A 14,676-nucleotide genomic window follows, 5' to 3' on the forward strand; every position below is an offset into this window, starting at 1 on the left:
CCACCCTTTGGCGTTACTGGAGTATGTTGGCCTTGTACTCTCCCTATTTCCTTCTTGAACGAGTCCCACTGCTCTGACGCAGATTTACCTAAAAGTAGCTGCTCCCAGCCCACTCTGGCCAAATCATATCTGATATTATTAAAATTGGCCTTCCCCCAATTTAGAACTCTGATTTTTTGCCCATCCTTGTTCATTTCCACTATTTTACAATGAATTCCAATAACATTATGAGAATTATTATATCTTCCTGACAAAAGGCTGTAATTTTCAGAATGTCCAGGGATTATACATTGCTTTTTGCGTGATATGGTCTAAAGGGAAAATGAAATATAAATTAGTGCCTGATCAAAAGGATTCAGTCGATGTGTAAACAATTAGAGTGAGGTTTGAGCAATTCATGAAAGTCATCTTAACCCAGGCTTCAACATACTCACTGGTGTTGGTTATTTTATCTAACAAACATACTCTATGAAACCTTACTGCTGACTAGTTCACCGTTTCCTGTGGAATCTTCTTGATTCCTCTTCATTCTATTGACAACCAGAGAACATAATTAGCGTAGTTGTGTTGGAAACTAGTCGTGGTACTTGTTTTTTCTAGAACTGATCTAAACACAACATATAAAGTTTTACAGAATCAAAGGTGAAAATGATGAGGGAGGGGTGATCTGTCTTTAGTAGTACAGTTGTTCAAGTTAAAATTCAGATGAGCAGATATTCAAAGCTAGAAGACTATAGCATTATCTTGTGCACATCTTTAAATACAGCCTTCTCACTTGGAATGATAGATTGGGAGTGTTGACTTGAATTAATGTTTGTCAATAGTGGGAATCATATATATGAATTGTATAGTTGGATCAGGTTTTGAGGATAGTATACTGGAATATTATGTCCTAATAAATATTTAGAGTGAAAGAGAATGGAAGTATTACAATGGAATTGTGTGCTTGTACCAAGTTTGCATTGTTCACAGACTTGACTACGCTCCGTAATATGTTCCTTTTTATCCTTTTTCTCTGCTAGTTTTCTTCCTTCCCTTCCCCTCTTCCTCCCCCGAAGGTTTTGACTCCTTCCTGGTGTATGGTTCCATGGGCACTTTGTGATACATGACCAAACTGATGTGCCACAGTCTAAAAGGCACATGCCGGTAGGCTAGTGTGCTCAAGGGTTGGGAGGGAAATCACACATACAAGCCCCATCCTACCCTCACCAAACAGTAACATAAACAGACGTCTAGCAGGAGGTGCTGGGCAGTGATCAGGACTGGAAACCCTGGCTATTTCCCCACATGATCCCAAAAGCTCTGAGACTGGTTGTAGCATTTCCACCACTTTCTGAGCTCAGATCAGCTAAGTCAGAGCAGATCAGAGATATCTGTACCATGTGGTACATGGCCATGTGATTGAAATTCACTGGTTATGCTGGACAACTTGTGTGTTTTTCAGATTTTCCGATGAGATAATTGTAACCAAAAATGCATTTTGCCGATTGGTTATTTAAAGAGCACCTATTTATTTTAACTGTGTGTGTGTGTGTGTGTGTGTGTGTGTGTGCGAGATGCACAATAAAGTTTGCAATCAATGAGATTAGCATGCCTGTCTTTTTCAGTTTCAATCCTATCCTGTGGGCTCTCCTGTTAACAGCCCTGCGTCGTCTGCTCTTCTTCCCCTCCTTTCCTCCCTTTCCTCTCTGAATCGTTTTTTTTCTTCTGCCTTCCCTCCTCCAGCTGTAGTTTTGCACCGAGGTCAACTGCTGGGGTTCAGGGGTAAGTTCAAAAGCTGACTGCTTTGTTTTGGCTGTGTCATTTTTCTTTAAATATTTTTTTTCCATCATGCCCTACACATCCTGCTTGCATTTCATTTGTCAAGTTTTGGATTGTGCAGTCATATATTTGTAATGTGTTCTTCATACAAACCAAGCCAGTACATCCTGCATCCTTTTTCACCACATGGTCCTTTGGGGGGGTGGGTGGGGGAGTGGAAATTATAGCATTCCTGCCTCAGAATTTTATGCGAAAATGCACTTTTTCTTCTAGCTGATGTGGAAAATGCGATCAAACTCTTTATAGGAAAACATTTGCTGCAAATTTGACATAACGCAGCTAGAGCTCTCTTGGTTCAGATGGTATTAATTAACCCCAACGCTGACCCATGGCATAAAGGTTTCAATTGGAATGAACTTAGTCAAAATCGGGTAGCAGTTTGAGGTTCTCTGGTTTTATAGCTCACTTTAATATGTTTAACATTAGCAATTACAAAATTGTCATAGTTATTGATGGTAATATGGACATTATGAAAACAGCAAAGGCAGTCAGATTAGTTAAACACCAGACTCAGCTTTATTTCCCTAAGATGTGCAATAAGCCATTTTTCTGAGCAAGGTGCTGAAAGCCAAAACATTTTTTTAATCCATTCACGGGATGTGGGTGTTGCTGGTTGGGCAGGCATTTATTGCCCATTCCTAGTGGCCTTTGAGAAAGTGGTGGTGAGCTGCCTTCTTGAACCCTTGCAATCCATACGTAGTGTAGAGAAAAGAGAACTTGTATGGGAAAGGAGTAGACATGGAGTAAAGTGTGCATTTCCCAGCCAGTTAGCAGTGAGTCTGAACCTGTAATGGAACGTAGAACATCTATCTCCCAGTCAGCGGGTTTTAAGTGTGGCTTACATTTGAATTCACCAGCCTTTTGCTCGTGTGTGTGTTTCTCAAGGCTGCCAGGTAGAGCCCCCTCCTATGGCAGAAGCTCCATTTCTAGGAGAGCAAACAAGTGTGACAATCAGGTTGACCAATACACCTCCTTTAATGAATTGTAGTGTAGCACTGACAGCAGTCATGGTGTAATGTCTGCTTTGAACCATCTGAGGAACTGAGCGGAGCAGCGGATATCCAGAACTAAAGCCAGTTCATCCTCTTGGCTGTGTGGAACAATCTGTTGAGTGATCCATCTACTTCTTCATGGCTGAATAGAATAGCCATGGTCCGTCTTGCCATTCTGTTTTACTTCAGTAGCCTTTGTCCAGGCCCCCTTTTGTTTTTATTTCCTTACTGGAGTGAAATTGTTAGTTGAGGCAGCCTTTCCCCACTGAATGAATAGTGGAACTACTGGATGTGTTTCTAATGGGATTTTTTTAAAAAAGAACATATAACAAGGGGAAGCCTATTTTAATATTTGCACTGTCAGGTCTTTCACGTTAAAAGCTAATAATTGCAACAACAGTTTGCATTTATATAGCACCCTTAACATAGTAAAATGCCCCAAGGCACTTTGCAGGAGTGTTATCCAACAAAATTTGATACCAAACCACATAAGGAATTATTAGGACAGCTGACCAAAAACTTAGCCAAAGAGTTACGTTTTAAGGAGCATCTTAAAAAGAGAGGTAGAAGGTGTTATGGCAGAAATTCCATGGTTTAGGGCCTAGACAGATAAAAGCACAGCTGCCAATGGTGGAGCAAGAGGCTAAAATTGGAAAATCACAGGGAAGACAGAGGGTCGTAGGGTCAGAGAAGGTCGCAGAGATAAGGAGGGACGAGATCATGGATTCATTTAAAAACAAGGATGAGAATTTTAAAATTAAGGCATTGCTGAAATGGGTGTCAATGTAGGCCAGCAAGCATGAGGGAGGGATGAATCTTGTACGAGTTAGGATACAGGCAGCAGAACTTTGAATGAGCTGAAGTTTACGTGGCTTAGCAGATGGAAGGCTGACCAGGAGAGCATTGGAGTAACCGAGAGGTAATAAAGGCATGACTGAGGGTTTCAGCAACAGATAAGCTGGAGCAGGGGTGGAGTCAGACAATGTTTATGGAGATGTAGATAGACAGTCTTCACGAAGGAGGGAAAACACGATTGGAAGCTCATCTCGTTCAGCCGCGAACAGTTTCCAGGGAGAGGGATGAAGTTGGTGGCTAGGGAATGGAGTCTGGTGGGAACCAAAGGCAATGGTTTCAGTCTGTCCAATATTTAGTTGAAGAAAATCTCTGCTCACCTGGCAATGGATATCGGACCAAGCAGTCTGACAAATCAGAGAAGGTGGAAAGGTTGAGAGAAGTGGTCGTGAGTTAGAGCCAAATATCGTCAGCGTACATGTGGAACCTGATGTGTTTTCGGATAATGTCGCCGAGGGGTAACATGTAGATGAGAAATAAAGGAATAGGAGGGAGCCAAGGATAGCCACAGGAAAGTATATCTCCTTTCTTGTTGAGTGAAGTAGTTTGTGGTTAAATTAATTTCCGTTGTGTAGAGCGACCTACGGAGATATTGAATGGGTGCGTTCATGGCTCTCCTACATTAAATTTCCAACACCGAGCTTCTGAGTTTAACTGAGTATTGGGGTCAGGCACAAAACAGAGGAGTTGGGCTTCTCTGTAGGGAGAAAATCAATCAGTGATGACAGGCTGCTGCTTGTATACAGGAAGAGGCTTGTAAACAATTCACCTCACTGCCTGGCTGGATAAACTCTGATGCAGATGAATGTGTGAAGGGCAGGAAGAGTAGCTGGGGAAAAAAATATGGTAGTAAAATTTTTAGCAAATGGATGGCCTAAGATGTTAAATCATTGAAGCAGAAATGTAATCAATGCCATTTAACTCCAAACGCATTAATATTGCATTACTCATCCTGAAGCTTAATGAGTTTGTCTAATCTTTATCAATGTACTGAAACATTTTTGAGCTGCAACTCACAAAGCTACTGGTGCATCTTCCAGCTTTTTCTTTAACAGTCCTAATAATTAGATAATTGATATAAGCCTTAAATATTCCATATAAGGTGACATATTGATGTATTTCTCATAATGACATCTGAACTAATTAATGGGTTTTGGTTTGAAAAGGAAATCTTAGAATTTTGTAGTGTGTGTGGTACAATTGAGTAGTTTCCTCACTATAATCTCTGTGAGATGCATCTTTTGTGAAGTAAGTTTACTCGGAGACCTTATGGCAACTTTTCCCCTCAATAACTGTCTTCAGAGAGCTTTGTTTTTCCTGTCCCCCACCAGAATCTCGGTGGGTGATTTTAGTTAACTACCAGCTTCAGCTCCTCACAGTTTTAAGCCACAGCCATTATTTCCTTTTGAGTTGTTATTTCTCTGGGGGCAGCTTGGATCTGTGGGCAGAGCATTCACCTCAGGATCAGAAGGTTGAGCCCAATATCAATGTTTGACCTCAGGATCTTTGAAGTGAGGCACACGCTGATGCTCTTCATTGTGGTACAAAGGGAGTGCTACATATTTATGCAATCTTTTGCTTAAGACATCAAACCAAGGCACTTCCTGCCTCCTTCTCTGTTTTTGGATGAATATTAATGCTCATCCCTTATTTCAAGTAAAATGAGGAACTCTTATTCAACTATTGTTGTCAAAAAATAAAACATTATTGCCGGGTCAGGAGTAAAAAGCCAAGGTTGGGCACACCTGAGTTTTTGGGCAATAGCTAGGCTGGTGCTGGATTCCCAATAGATTTACTCTCTGATGTGATGTGCATTGGTGTCTGGATTGGCTCTTTGGTGCAAGGTGAGAACCCTTGTCCACAAGAATACGTTCCAGCTCGGTAGGAAATTTTAAAATATGCTTTCCACATTGCAGGAGGGAGTAGTTTTACATTCAACACACCCATCAAATTGCTTCCTCTTTGTGCAATGTTCCCCAGATGCCATGATACAGAGAGATGAAGAAGAGAGGGGAGGTTGGTGGGGGTATAGGTCAGAATTTAAGGCACAAGTGGATTTGCTGGCCCTATACACTGCACAAGCTCCACTGGTGCTGGCTGAGGGAGACATCATAGTTGTAGTATTCTGATCTTATAAGGTTTTGGTAGTGCTTTCTAAAGGAGCATCTCCAAACTTCAGGAAACAAGTAGAATTGTTTTAGTAGAATTTACTATAGTGCAGTTTTGTGAGGTCAACTGGCAGTGTAGGTTTTTTATACTTTTCCAGGCTCGGCTACTGACCCCGAGATAATGGTAGAGCATCAAGATAGTATTTGTCTTTTGGGCTTTATTTTATATAAAGCATCCCCAGAAATTTTACCAGGTATCACCTATCACTGTTGCCCTCCCCCAATATTATAAAAATAACTAAAACTCTCAGTAATATTGCAATTTTCAGACAGTTGTTAAGCGATTTTGTGTGGTAAAAATGCTAGGAACGAAGGAGATTTGAGAAACCAGTGTCCACATGAAGTTTGGAGATGCTTTCTCAACTGACTGCATGCACTGCTGTATAAATAGTGATATCTGTTTTGAAGTCGCTGTATAGCACACTGGGTTCTTGGGTTTCTCTGCCATCTGTTTGCATGTTGCACGTTTAATGTGAGCTGTGCTGTTTTGGATTACTGGGTTTAACACTACACTGAAACCTGTACATTCCAATGTCCCTGAGGCAAACTCAGTTGAGTAATTTATAGAAGATAGTTACTGTTACCTTACTGCTGGCATTTGATGCACATATTTGTTTACTTATCCCATTTAACCTAACTTTACTGATATGGATTAAACGAAAAATTGAGTTATATGAAAATATCTGTCATTAGCAAACATGATTCTACATTTACACAAGTTCCATTCCTTCTCCACTCCAAGAAATACCCATTTACCCCAACTGTTTCATGTCCATTAATCATATTTCTGTCCACATTGCTACAATTCCTCTCATCCCACGTCTGAATTTTTCTAACAATCTTCTTGCCAGACACCATATCAAACTCCTCCTGAAAACTCACTACATCCACTGCATTCCCTATAACTATGCAATCAGCCACTACATCAGAAGACTCTTAAATTTATTAGATCCAGTTGCCTTTGTTGAGAGTAACAGAGTTAACGTTTCAGGCCGCTGACTGTTCATTCATTGAGCTGAAACGTTAACTCTGTTTCTCTCTCCACAGATGCTGCCAGACCCGCTGGACGTTTCCAGCATTTTCAGTTTGAGTTTCCAGCATCCACAGTAATTTGATCTTGCTTTTAACAAGTCAGTGCTGACTGTCCTTGATTAATCTGTGCATTTTGGAAATACTCACTAATTTTATCTTGAATCAATGGTTTCCAAGAGTTTGCCTGTAACTGATGTTAGACTAAGTGATCCGTAGTTACCCAGTTTATCCTTCTCTCCTTTCTCGAACAAGGATGTTGCATTGGCTGCCCTCTATCCCCAAAGTACATTCTTCCTTTTTTTATCTGAAGGAGGGTTGAAAAATTTGGGTTATTCATTGCAGCATCATTGCAGATTCATTTTATTGAAGTATTCTTCATGTTTGTAAGAGAGTTGTTGAGTTTTTGGAACTCGAAGGATGAAATGGAATATTTGGTAAATGTTCAAAGTGATATACAAGTAAGCTCAACGTGAATGGCAGTTTACACTCCTACAGCTGAGTTATCAAAACAGGTTTCAGTGTACTGTGAACCTCTGTGTTTTCAACTCTGCGAAAAGTTAGTCCAGCCTTAAATTGGTCTTGCTGTTGTAATTATTGCAGCCAATAAGACCTCACCAACTGGCAGTGAAGGAAACCGTCCTGGTGGAGTGATTCGTGTGTATGCTGATGAGAGCAGTGACAAGGCCTCAATTGGCAGCTTCATCCCATATTGTTCTATGGCTCAAGCCCAGCTCTGTTTCCATGGACACAGGGATGCTGTCAAATTCTTTGCGTCGGTGCCAGGTAAGTAACTTGACTAAAGGACTATTCTTTCTCATTGTGATGGTCACATGTTATAATATCTAAAAGCATTTTTGAAGCATTCGGTTCCTGTGCCTTTTCTTCCTATAGGACAGCTGAGCTATTCAATACTGTGTGAGAGAGAATTTTCTGAATTCTGGATCCCACTCTCCCCATATCTCCATTCTCCTTAATCTCTTGTAGGTGGTGTGGAGGTCTATCCCTTTTATGATAATTACCTTGTCCTAAGGATATAGGATGAGACCAGTAGTGAGGGTAGACAGGAGGCTGGAAATTTCTGGCAGCACACTGGTTGAAGGGATTTCCAGACTAAGTTCACTTAACATTCAGCACCCCAAGGAATTTAGCCCCATGACCTTTGACCCGCTAGACTCCTATTTGGAACCATCTACAACCAATACACAATACAAACATGGATTGTTTTTTAGGGTGAATTTAAGGGGCTGTCTTTTGTCACTGTATTTAGTGCTCTTTATGTCTTGTTCTGGTAGGTAACGTTCTTGCAACATTGAATGGCAGTGTGTTGGATAGCCCCACAGAGAATCCGGGACCCACAGCACCTGAGCAGGAAGAGCGGAAGCTGCATCCTGTCTTAGTGCTCAGTGGAGGAGAAGGCTACATTGACTTTAGGATTGGTAAGTCAGACCCCGCTACGTAAAGTAGCGTAGAAAAATCTTTTGATTTTCAAAGCGTTTGCTCTCCTCACCTCAGTTTGTTCTAACCTTTCCTGTTGATGCATCCTGTTTGCAAAATTCTGTACATATGATTTTACTAACACATCCTGTGCAGACCATCCTGCTAACTTTGTCCGGCCAATTTGCCCAGTTCTCAACATCTTTCACATGCCATCCTGCACACAACACATGCTAACACACATCTTGTCATGCTTCAATTTTATGGAAAATTTTAACACCACTTTTTTTTAAGCATTGACCCAATTGTCATGATATATAAAGCTAGAAATTTCTATTGGCAATGCAATTACATGGGTGCTTGTATCAAATTTCTATCAATACTATTTTAACTGAGGTGTTAACCCATCATTTCCAGGCCATTAAAATTTGTACTTTCAGAATGTCTTTTCCATTTGATATCAACATGAGAATGCCTTCTTGGCACAGCTTACAATCTGCAAAGAAAATACTGGAACTATAATGTCATTCTCTGGTGTCTACAGTGCAGATAATTTTACAAATTATCATCATTAAAAAAGCTGCAGCATGCATTATTGCTAAGTGGTAGAGGTCGACAGATGGTATTGTGTATATTCGTAATTGTCAAGGTGGGATTGACAGTACTGTGGGACTGAGCGTAGATTCTGTTTACAATTAGCAAAATTTTCAGATGCACTACAAAATTCCTCATCACATTATTCAGTAAGTGTATCCAAACCTCAAATCTTAGAATGTCTATTTCTAATGAAATCAATTTTACTACTTCTCAGAGAGATTTGGTAAATTAGCATGAATGGCACTAAATTTCAGGGCACTTTTATGCTATGACTTAGGTTAACAAGGAACTAGACTAAGCATGTTCAAACTTTTAATATGAAAGAGAAGTAGATTTTTAATCTACTTTTGCCCTGTGTGGGTTGGAGTTAGATTCCATCCCCATACCCAATCCCAGCCTCCCCAATATCCCTGTGTGTGTGTCCCTCTATCTGTACACATTTTTCTTTCACTCAGTAACTCTTTCTATACAGGTGATGGTGAGGATGATGAGACGGATGAAAGTTTGCCAGACGGAATCAGACCGGCCCTCTCCAAGGCAGAACGAAGCCACATCATTGTCTGGCAGGTGTCATATGTTCCTGAATGAGATGTTACTACCACAAAACTCACCCCTAAATGCCTGCACATCATCTGTATGTACATATAAAATACCCTGCATTGTTCTTGTCCATGAAGAAAGCCTCTCAAAATCTATAAATTCTGTTGCATTTCCATGGTATCTTCGCTTTGGAATTGGTCATTTGTTTGAAATTTGCAACGGACTGTCCAACGCCTTTTTGAATTCAATTTAAAAATGAAATGATATGTGAAAATAATTTAGGAATAGCTAACACCGGATTTTTTTGGAGACTGAATCCCTATTCACCATTTAACCAAATTTGTTGCTGTTACAAGCACTTGCCTTTATCATTAACCTGTTCTTAAAACATTGAACTGACTCTAAGGATGCCATCATGATGCACATCAAGTGCTGGAGGAAGTAATGTCATAAGGCAACTTTTCATATCTGTCCATATACCCTGCATTTAAAAGTTTATTTACATTTAAAATTAGGATTTAATTCCTTTTTTCCATCAGTCAAAATTTACCCCCAAAATGTTTTATTAAAACATTATTTCCATTAATGTTTACACTTAAACAGCTGCCTATAACTGTTACTTCACTCAAATGAGTTTCCCATGAGGTTCTGCCCCTGCAGTAGAACCCAAATGACTGGTAAGAGGGCTAGAAAGATGGGTAAATATTTTCAAGAACAACATTATGGGCACAATAAAATGGAGAGAGAGAGAAAGATGTGAAGACTGAGAATTGATGTGGCTCTGTTCATTTTGTCCAAGGATATCACTGATGTTCAATGACGGAGGGAAATGTAACCATTTTTCAGATCACTTTCATCAGAGAATAGATTGATTACAGCACATGTTAAATCAATTTTTAGCTACCCATTCGGTCACATTAAAGGTGGTACCATTGAGGATGTTATTTCTTTCTGGGGGGGAAGAAGTGCATTCTCCTTAAGGTGGGTTTCCACACAGCTCTAAAAAGTGAATTTTTACCACTGTTCATTGTAGCTGTCAGCGTTCTAGTTGGCATATTTAAGGGTTTGGTGGAGCCTATTACCTGCTTTAATGCGTAACGATATCTGAACAGAAATAAGGAACAATGGAATTTCAATAGGATGCATTCAACATTCATTTCAGAGTGTCATTGGGTTCTGCAGAAATTTTGGAGCAAGATGGACAGGGATTTATGGCTGCCCCCTTCAATGAACAATTTTAATCCATGAATTTCTTTTGTGAAATATACATCCCTTTGATTTTTAAGTGGTTATATTTCTTTTGGGATAAATAGAATTACTCTAAAGGGTTCTATTATAACAATGAAATAAAAACAAGATCTTGGATGCTGGCTGCACAATTTGCTGGAAAGGTATCTTTTCTGGACAGATTTATGGATGGGTAGCTATAGGTTGTGTGCAAGATTGCAGCGAATATCTTGAGTTCACCTTGGCTATAGGCCCACTGGATGGACATTCACTAACCCAAAGGAAGTGTAGAAAGACATTTCAGTATTCATCACTGATCTATGTCAGTTACCCTTTCACCATGACACAGCAATATGCATTATGAACATGCATGGTATTCCAGTATTGAAACATTGAGTGAGATACCATATGCTTTGAAGTTTCTTTTTACTTGCTCCCAGTTGTCCTTTACAAAAGTGAAATGGTCTCGAGTAAAAGCAGAGCAATTCCAGAAGTGGTTTTGGTTAGAGAAGACTGGCAAGGGTAATGATTACAAACCATTGCTTATACCAAGGTATTCAATAATACCTTCTAGGTTATTTACAATGCAGTCCTCATTATTTTTGTGGTGATAGTGTGCCCCAGTAGTTTTAACAATATATATATATATATATATATAGATATATGTAGTTCTGGATGCAAAAAGCTGATAGCTTTAGTATAGGTCTTGTCATCTTTCTCAAATTAAATAAATTGAAGAAGCGCACACAAATTGTGAACAGTCTGTAAAGGAGAAAAGGTGCTCAAGGGAACAAATAGCATTTTCTTGGTCCTTATCTTTGTTCACAACTTTAAATGTTGCGACTTAGATGGTACGCCACCCAGAGAGGCAGGAAGAGATGAACAAAATTAGAGAGGATGACTGCTGACCAGTGCACTGACAGTAGCTGTGGAGAAGTTTGCATCCATGCTTTTTGTGTGAAGGACAGCACAGTGGCGGTAAACATTTAGGAGACAACATGGAGCAAAATTGAAAGGCAAAGCATTTAATTAATTGTGTTATTTGAAAGGGATGGTTAGTTTTATCAGTTCCTGCCTGAGCCATGTGGGAATATTATGAATTGCACATAAGAACTGAGTGACTACTATGACCTGCACACATCTTCTGTGGATATGTCTGAGTCAGCTGTGCTAGGGCATTGATAGGAAAACTTTTGAGTGTGGATTTACAGAGATTCTCTTTTAAGTTTGATCATGTACATATCCTGGAATACATGTTATAAATGTTGTTCGTGAATTCAAAACCTTTGCATTCTGTAATTCTTCGGTATATGTATGTCCATATAACACACCACCCTCAGACTATTCCACACCTACACCTTTCTTCCTTGGTGTAATGCAGGTAATAACAAGGTCATTTTGACTAGGAATAAGAAGAAAGCTTATCTGTTCAGTCATTTTCATTGTGAAGTAGGAATGAGAAAATTTTGAGTGGGGCTGGCAGTAAAGTATGATGATGGAGCTCAGAGGGGAAACAAAATCACTAACAGTGATTGAAGAAAATGTACCAGCTGTTCTTCAGAAGAACTCTCATTCATGGCAGGATATAGTAATAATACTGGTTTGGAAGTCAGCAGGTATCTATTTTTTCCTCTGGCGACATGATTGCGGTATATTTGACTTGTATCTGCTTCCCCTCTTGAGTAGGTGATCATTTTTCAGGGTCCATAAATAAGGTGATGGCCCTTCTGGGCATTCAGATCAGGTCCTCTGCCAGTAGCAATTTGAGGTTTCTCTCTTGTCATGTAAAGTATCTCTTATGTATTACAGTCTCGAGAGAGAGATTCTGCAGTGTAAACACTGGTGCTTCACAGCAGAGTCCTGTACAAACGCTGCCTGGTGTATAATGAAAAGGTCGGGTTGGGTGTACAGAGAGGGTTGGCTGGTGTAAGGATATGTTCTGAGCTATTTTCCTTGTGCAATGTAATTAACTTAATTAACATGTAATTGTTCCATATGTAATAAACATATTCACATCATAAAATAATTGTTGTATTCATTAGCCAATTGAAACATATGTCACATTTCAAATTGTTCATTGTTTCAGCTTGAAGTTGTCTCTATGCAAAAGAAATTGTTACCAATGCTTATGTACATAGTTCTGTGGCATGAGGTCCTGGCACTACTGATGCTTACCCACCAAACTCAATGTGATAACCATGTGCTGTACATTACTAACACAGGACGCTGAATGTTTTGGCAAATACCAGTTTATTTAAGTTATCTTCTGACATTTTATTAACAGCCCACTGGGGTCATACAAATGAGCTTCCTCAATAGTGAAGGAAATTTATACAGACAGATGAAATTTTCAACTTGAGCAGCAAACTTTAAACATACTGAATAACAGAAGAAAAAAAGGAGCAAGAATAGACCAAATGGCCTGTCAAGCCTGCTCCGCCATTCCATATGATCATGGCTGAGCTTGGGCTTCAGCTCCACTTTCCCATCTGCTCCCCATGGCCCTTGAGACACCAAAAATCTATCCCAGCCTTAAAGGTATTCAGCGATGCAGCATCTACAAACCTCTAGAGTAGAGAATTCCAAAGATTTGCAACCCATTGAACGTAGTAATTTCTCCTCGGCCCTAAATGAGCAGCCCCTTATCCTGAGGCTGAGCACACAGAGAAAAAGACATTCAAGTACCCTCAGTATGCAGCATTCCAATTTCACATTACAGACAGCAGACATAGATTTAAAAAGTGCTTTTGTTTAATAATGATGAGATGTGATTTCAAAAGCAGCACTTCCAACTTTTAAAATCTTAAAGCAGCAAAAGCAAATTTATGCAAAGCAGTAGAGGGCTGAGAATTGTCTTAATGAACATACTAATTAAGAACCTGAGGTGCTCAGAAGGTTTATGCCTTTGGATAGAGCATAGTGTGTTATATAATCTGGAAAGGGTTCACCCCTGTGATTCTTGACACAGCAAAATGTGGCTCTCATCATTGGAAGCATCAGGGATAGGGCACTCCCCACAGATAAGGACCCTTCAGAGTGTCAGCCATGGCTCAGTTGGTAGTGCATGCATCTGAATCACAAGGTTCTGGGAACAAGTCCAATTCCAGGGCTTGAGCACAGAAATCAAGGCTGATGCTCCAATGCAGTACAGAGGAAACATTGTACTGCCAGCAGTGCCATCTTTTGAAGGAGACATTAAGCAGGTAGATGGGGGTCCTTAGTTTGTGTGGAGGAGTTACCCACTGTGTCCTGCCCAATATTTATCCCTCAGCCAACATCACAAAAAAACATTTTCCGGTTATTTTCACTTTGCTGTTTAAGGGAGTTTGTTCAGCATAAATTAGCTGCCACATTTCCTGAAAATTATTAGACTTTGTTTACTGTGAAGTGCTTTGAGATGTCCAGTGATTGTGAAAAGCGCTATATAAATGCAAGTACTTTTTTTCATCAGTAGGTTTTCTCCCTGTCCACTTGTCCGGAGTATGTGTGTGTCTCTAGGGAAAGGGTGGTGCGTATAGGAAGAAAACAAGTTTTAAAAAATGCAATAAAGAGAAAAAAGGTTTGCTCAGAACAGAATGCGACACATCCAAGACTGCTTCAGAGTCTGTTAATGGACTCAATTTTGATAAATTTGAGGCTGCCAGTCTGGTGCTCAAGTCGAATGACCACCAGTGGCAAAACTTGGTTACTACTACAGTACAATACAATGAGAGTCATTTAATTGTGGTGGCATTAGATTTTTGAATCTAGTTAAACTTTTTTTCTACCTTGGAACTTCTATGAATGGAATTTTCAACCCCAGCCACAAAAATTTAACCATTCTATTCCAAAAATAAACAAAACGAAGAGGCTGCATATCCAAAGCAGAACATCATTACAACAGTTCTCTCATCTAGGAAATCTGTGTATAAGTTGCCTTGTCCTTTAGTATGATTCACTAACCTTAATAACTACCTGGTGTTATTACCTGCAGAATCCGTAGACTACGTTCAGAATTAATCAAACAAGCTGTC

At 39.8% G+C, this 14,676-nt stretch overlaps 1 protein-coding gene across 8 annotated transcripts in view; it reads left to right on the forward strand.

The window, feature by feature from the left end:
• Positions 1 to 12,686, forward strand: part of mapk8ip3 (mitogen-activated protein kinase 8 interacting protein 3) — a 195,222-nt gene extending 182,536 nt beyond the window's left edge. For 6 of the 8 annotated variants that reach the window (XM_041206011.1, XM_041206014.1, XM_041206017.1 and 3 more), the window contains 4 exons: positions 1,726 to 1,764; positions 7,466 to 7,648; positions 8,158 to 8,301; positions 9,369 to 12,686. In XM_041206011.1, coding sequence (XP_041061945.1) covers positions 1,726 to 1,764; positions 7,466 to 7,648; positions 8,158 to 8,301; positions 9,369 to 9,484 — 482 coding nt within the window. In that variant the 3' untranslated portion in view covers positions 9,485 to 12,686. The remainder of the gene's footprint in view (positions 1 to 1,725; positions 1,765 to 7,465; positions 7,649 to 8,157; positions 8,302 to 9,368) is intronic. The other 2 variants (XM_041206015.1, XM_041206018.1) reach the window with 1 other exon arrangement.
• Positions 12,687 to 14,676: the final 1,990 nt, after the last annotated feature.

This window comes from Carcharodon carcharias, chromosome 15 (genome assembly GCF_017639515.1).
Source record: "Carcharodon carcharias isolate sCarCar2 chromosome 15, sCarCar2.pri, whole genome shotgun sequence".
Taxonomy (NCBI): domain Eukaryota; kingdom Metazoa; phylum Chordata; class Chondrichthyes; order Lamniformes; family Lamnidae; genus Carcharodon; species Carcharodon carcharias.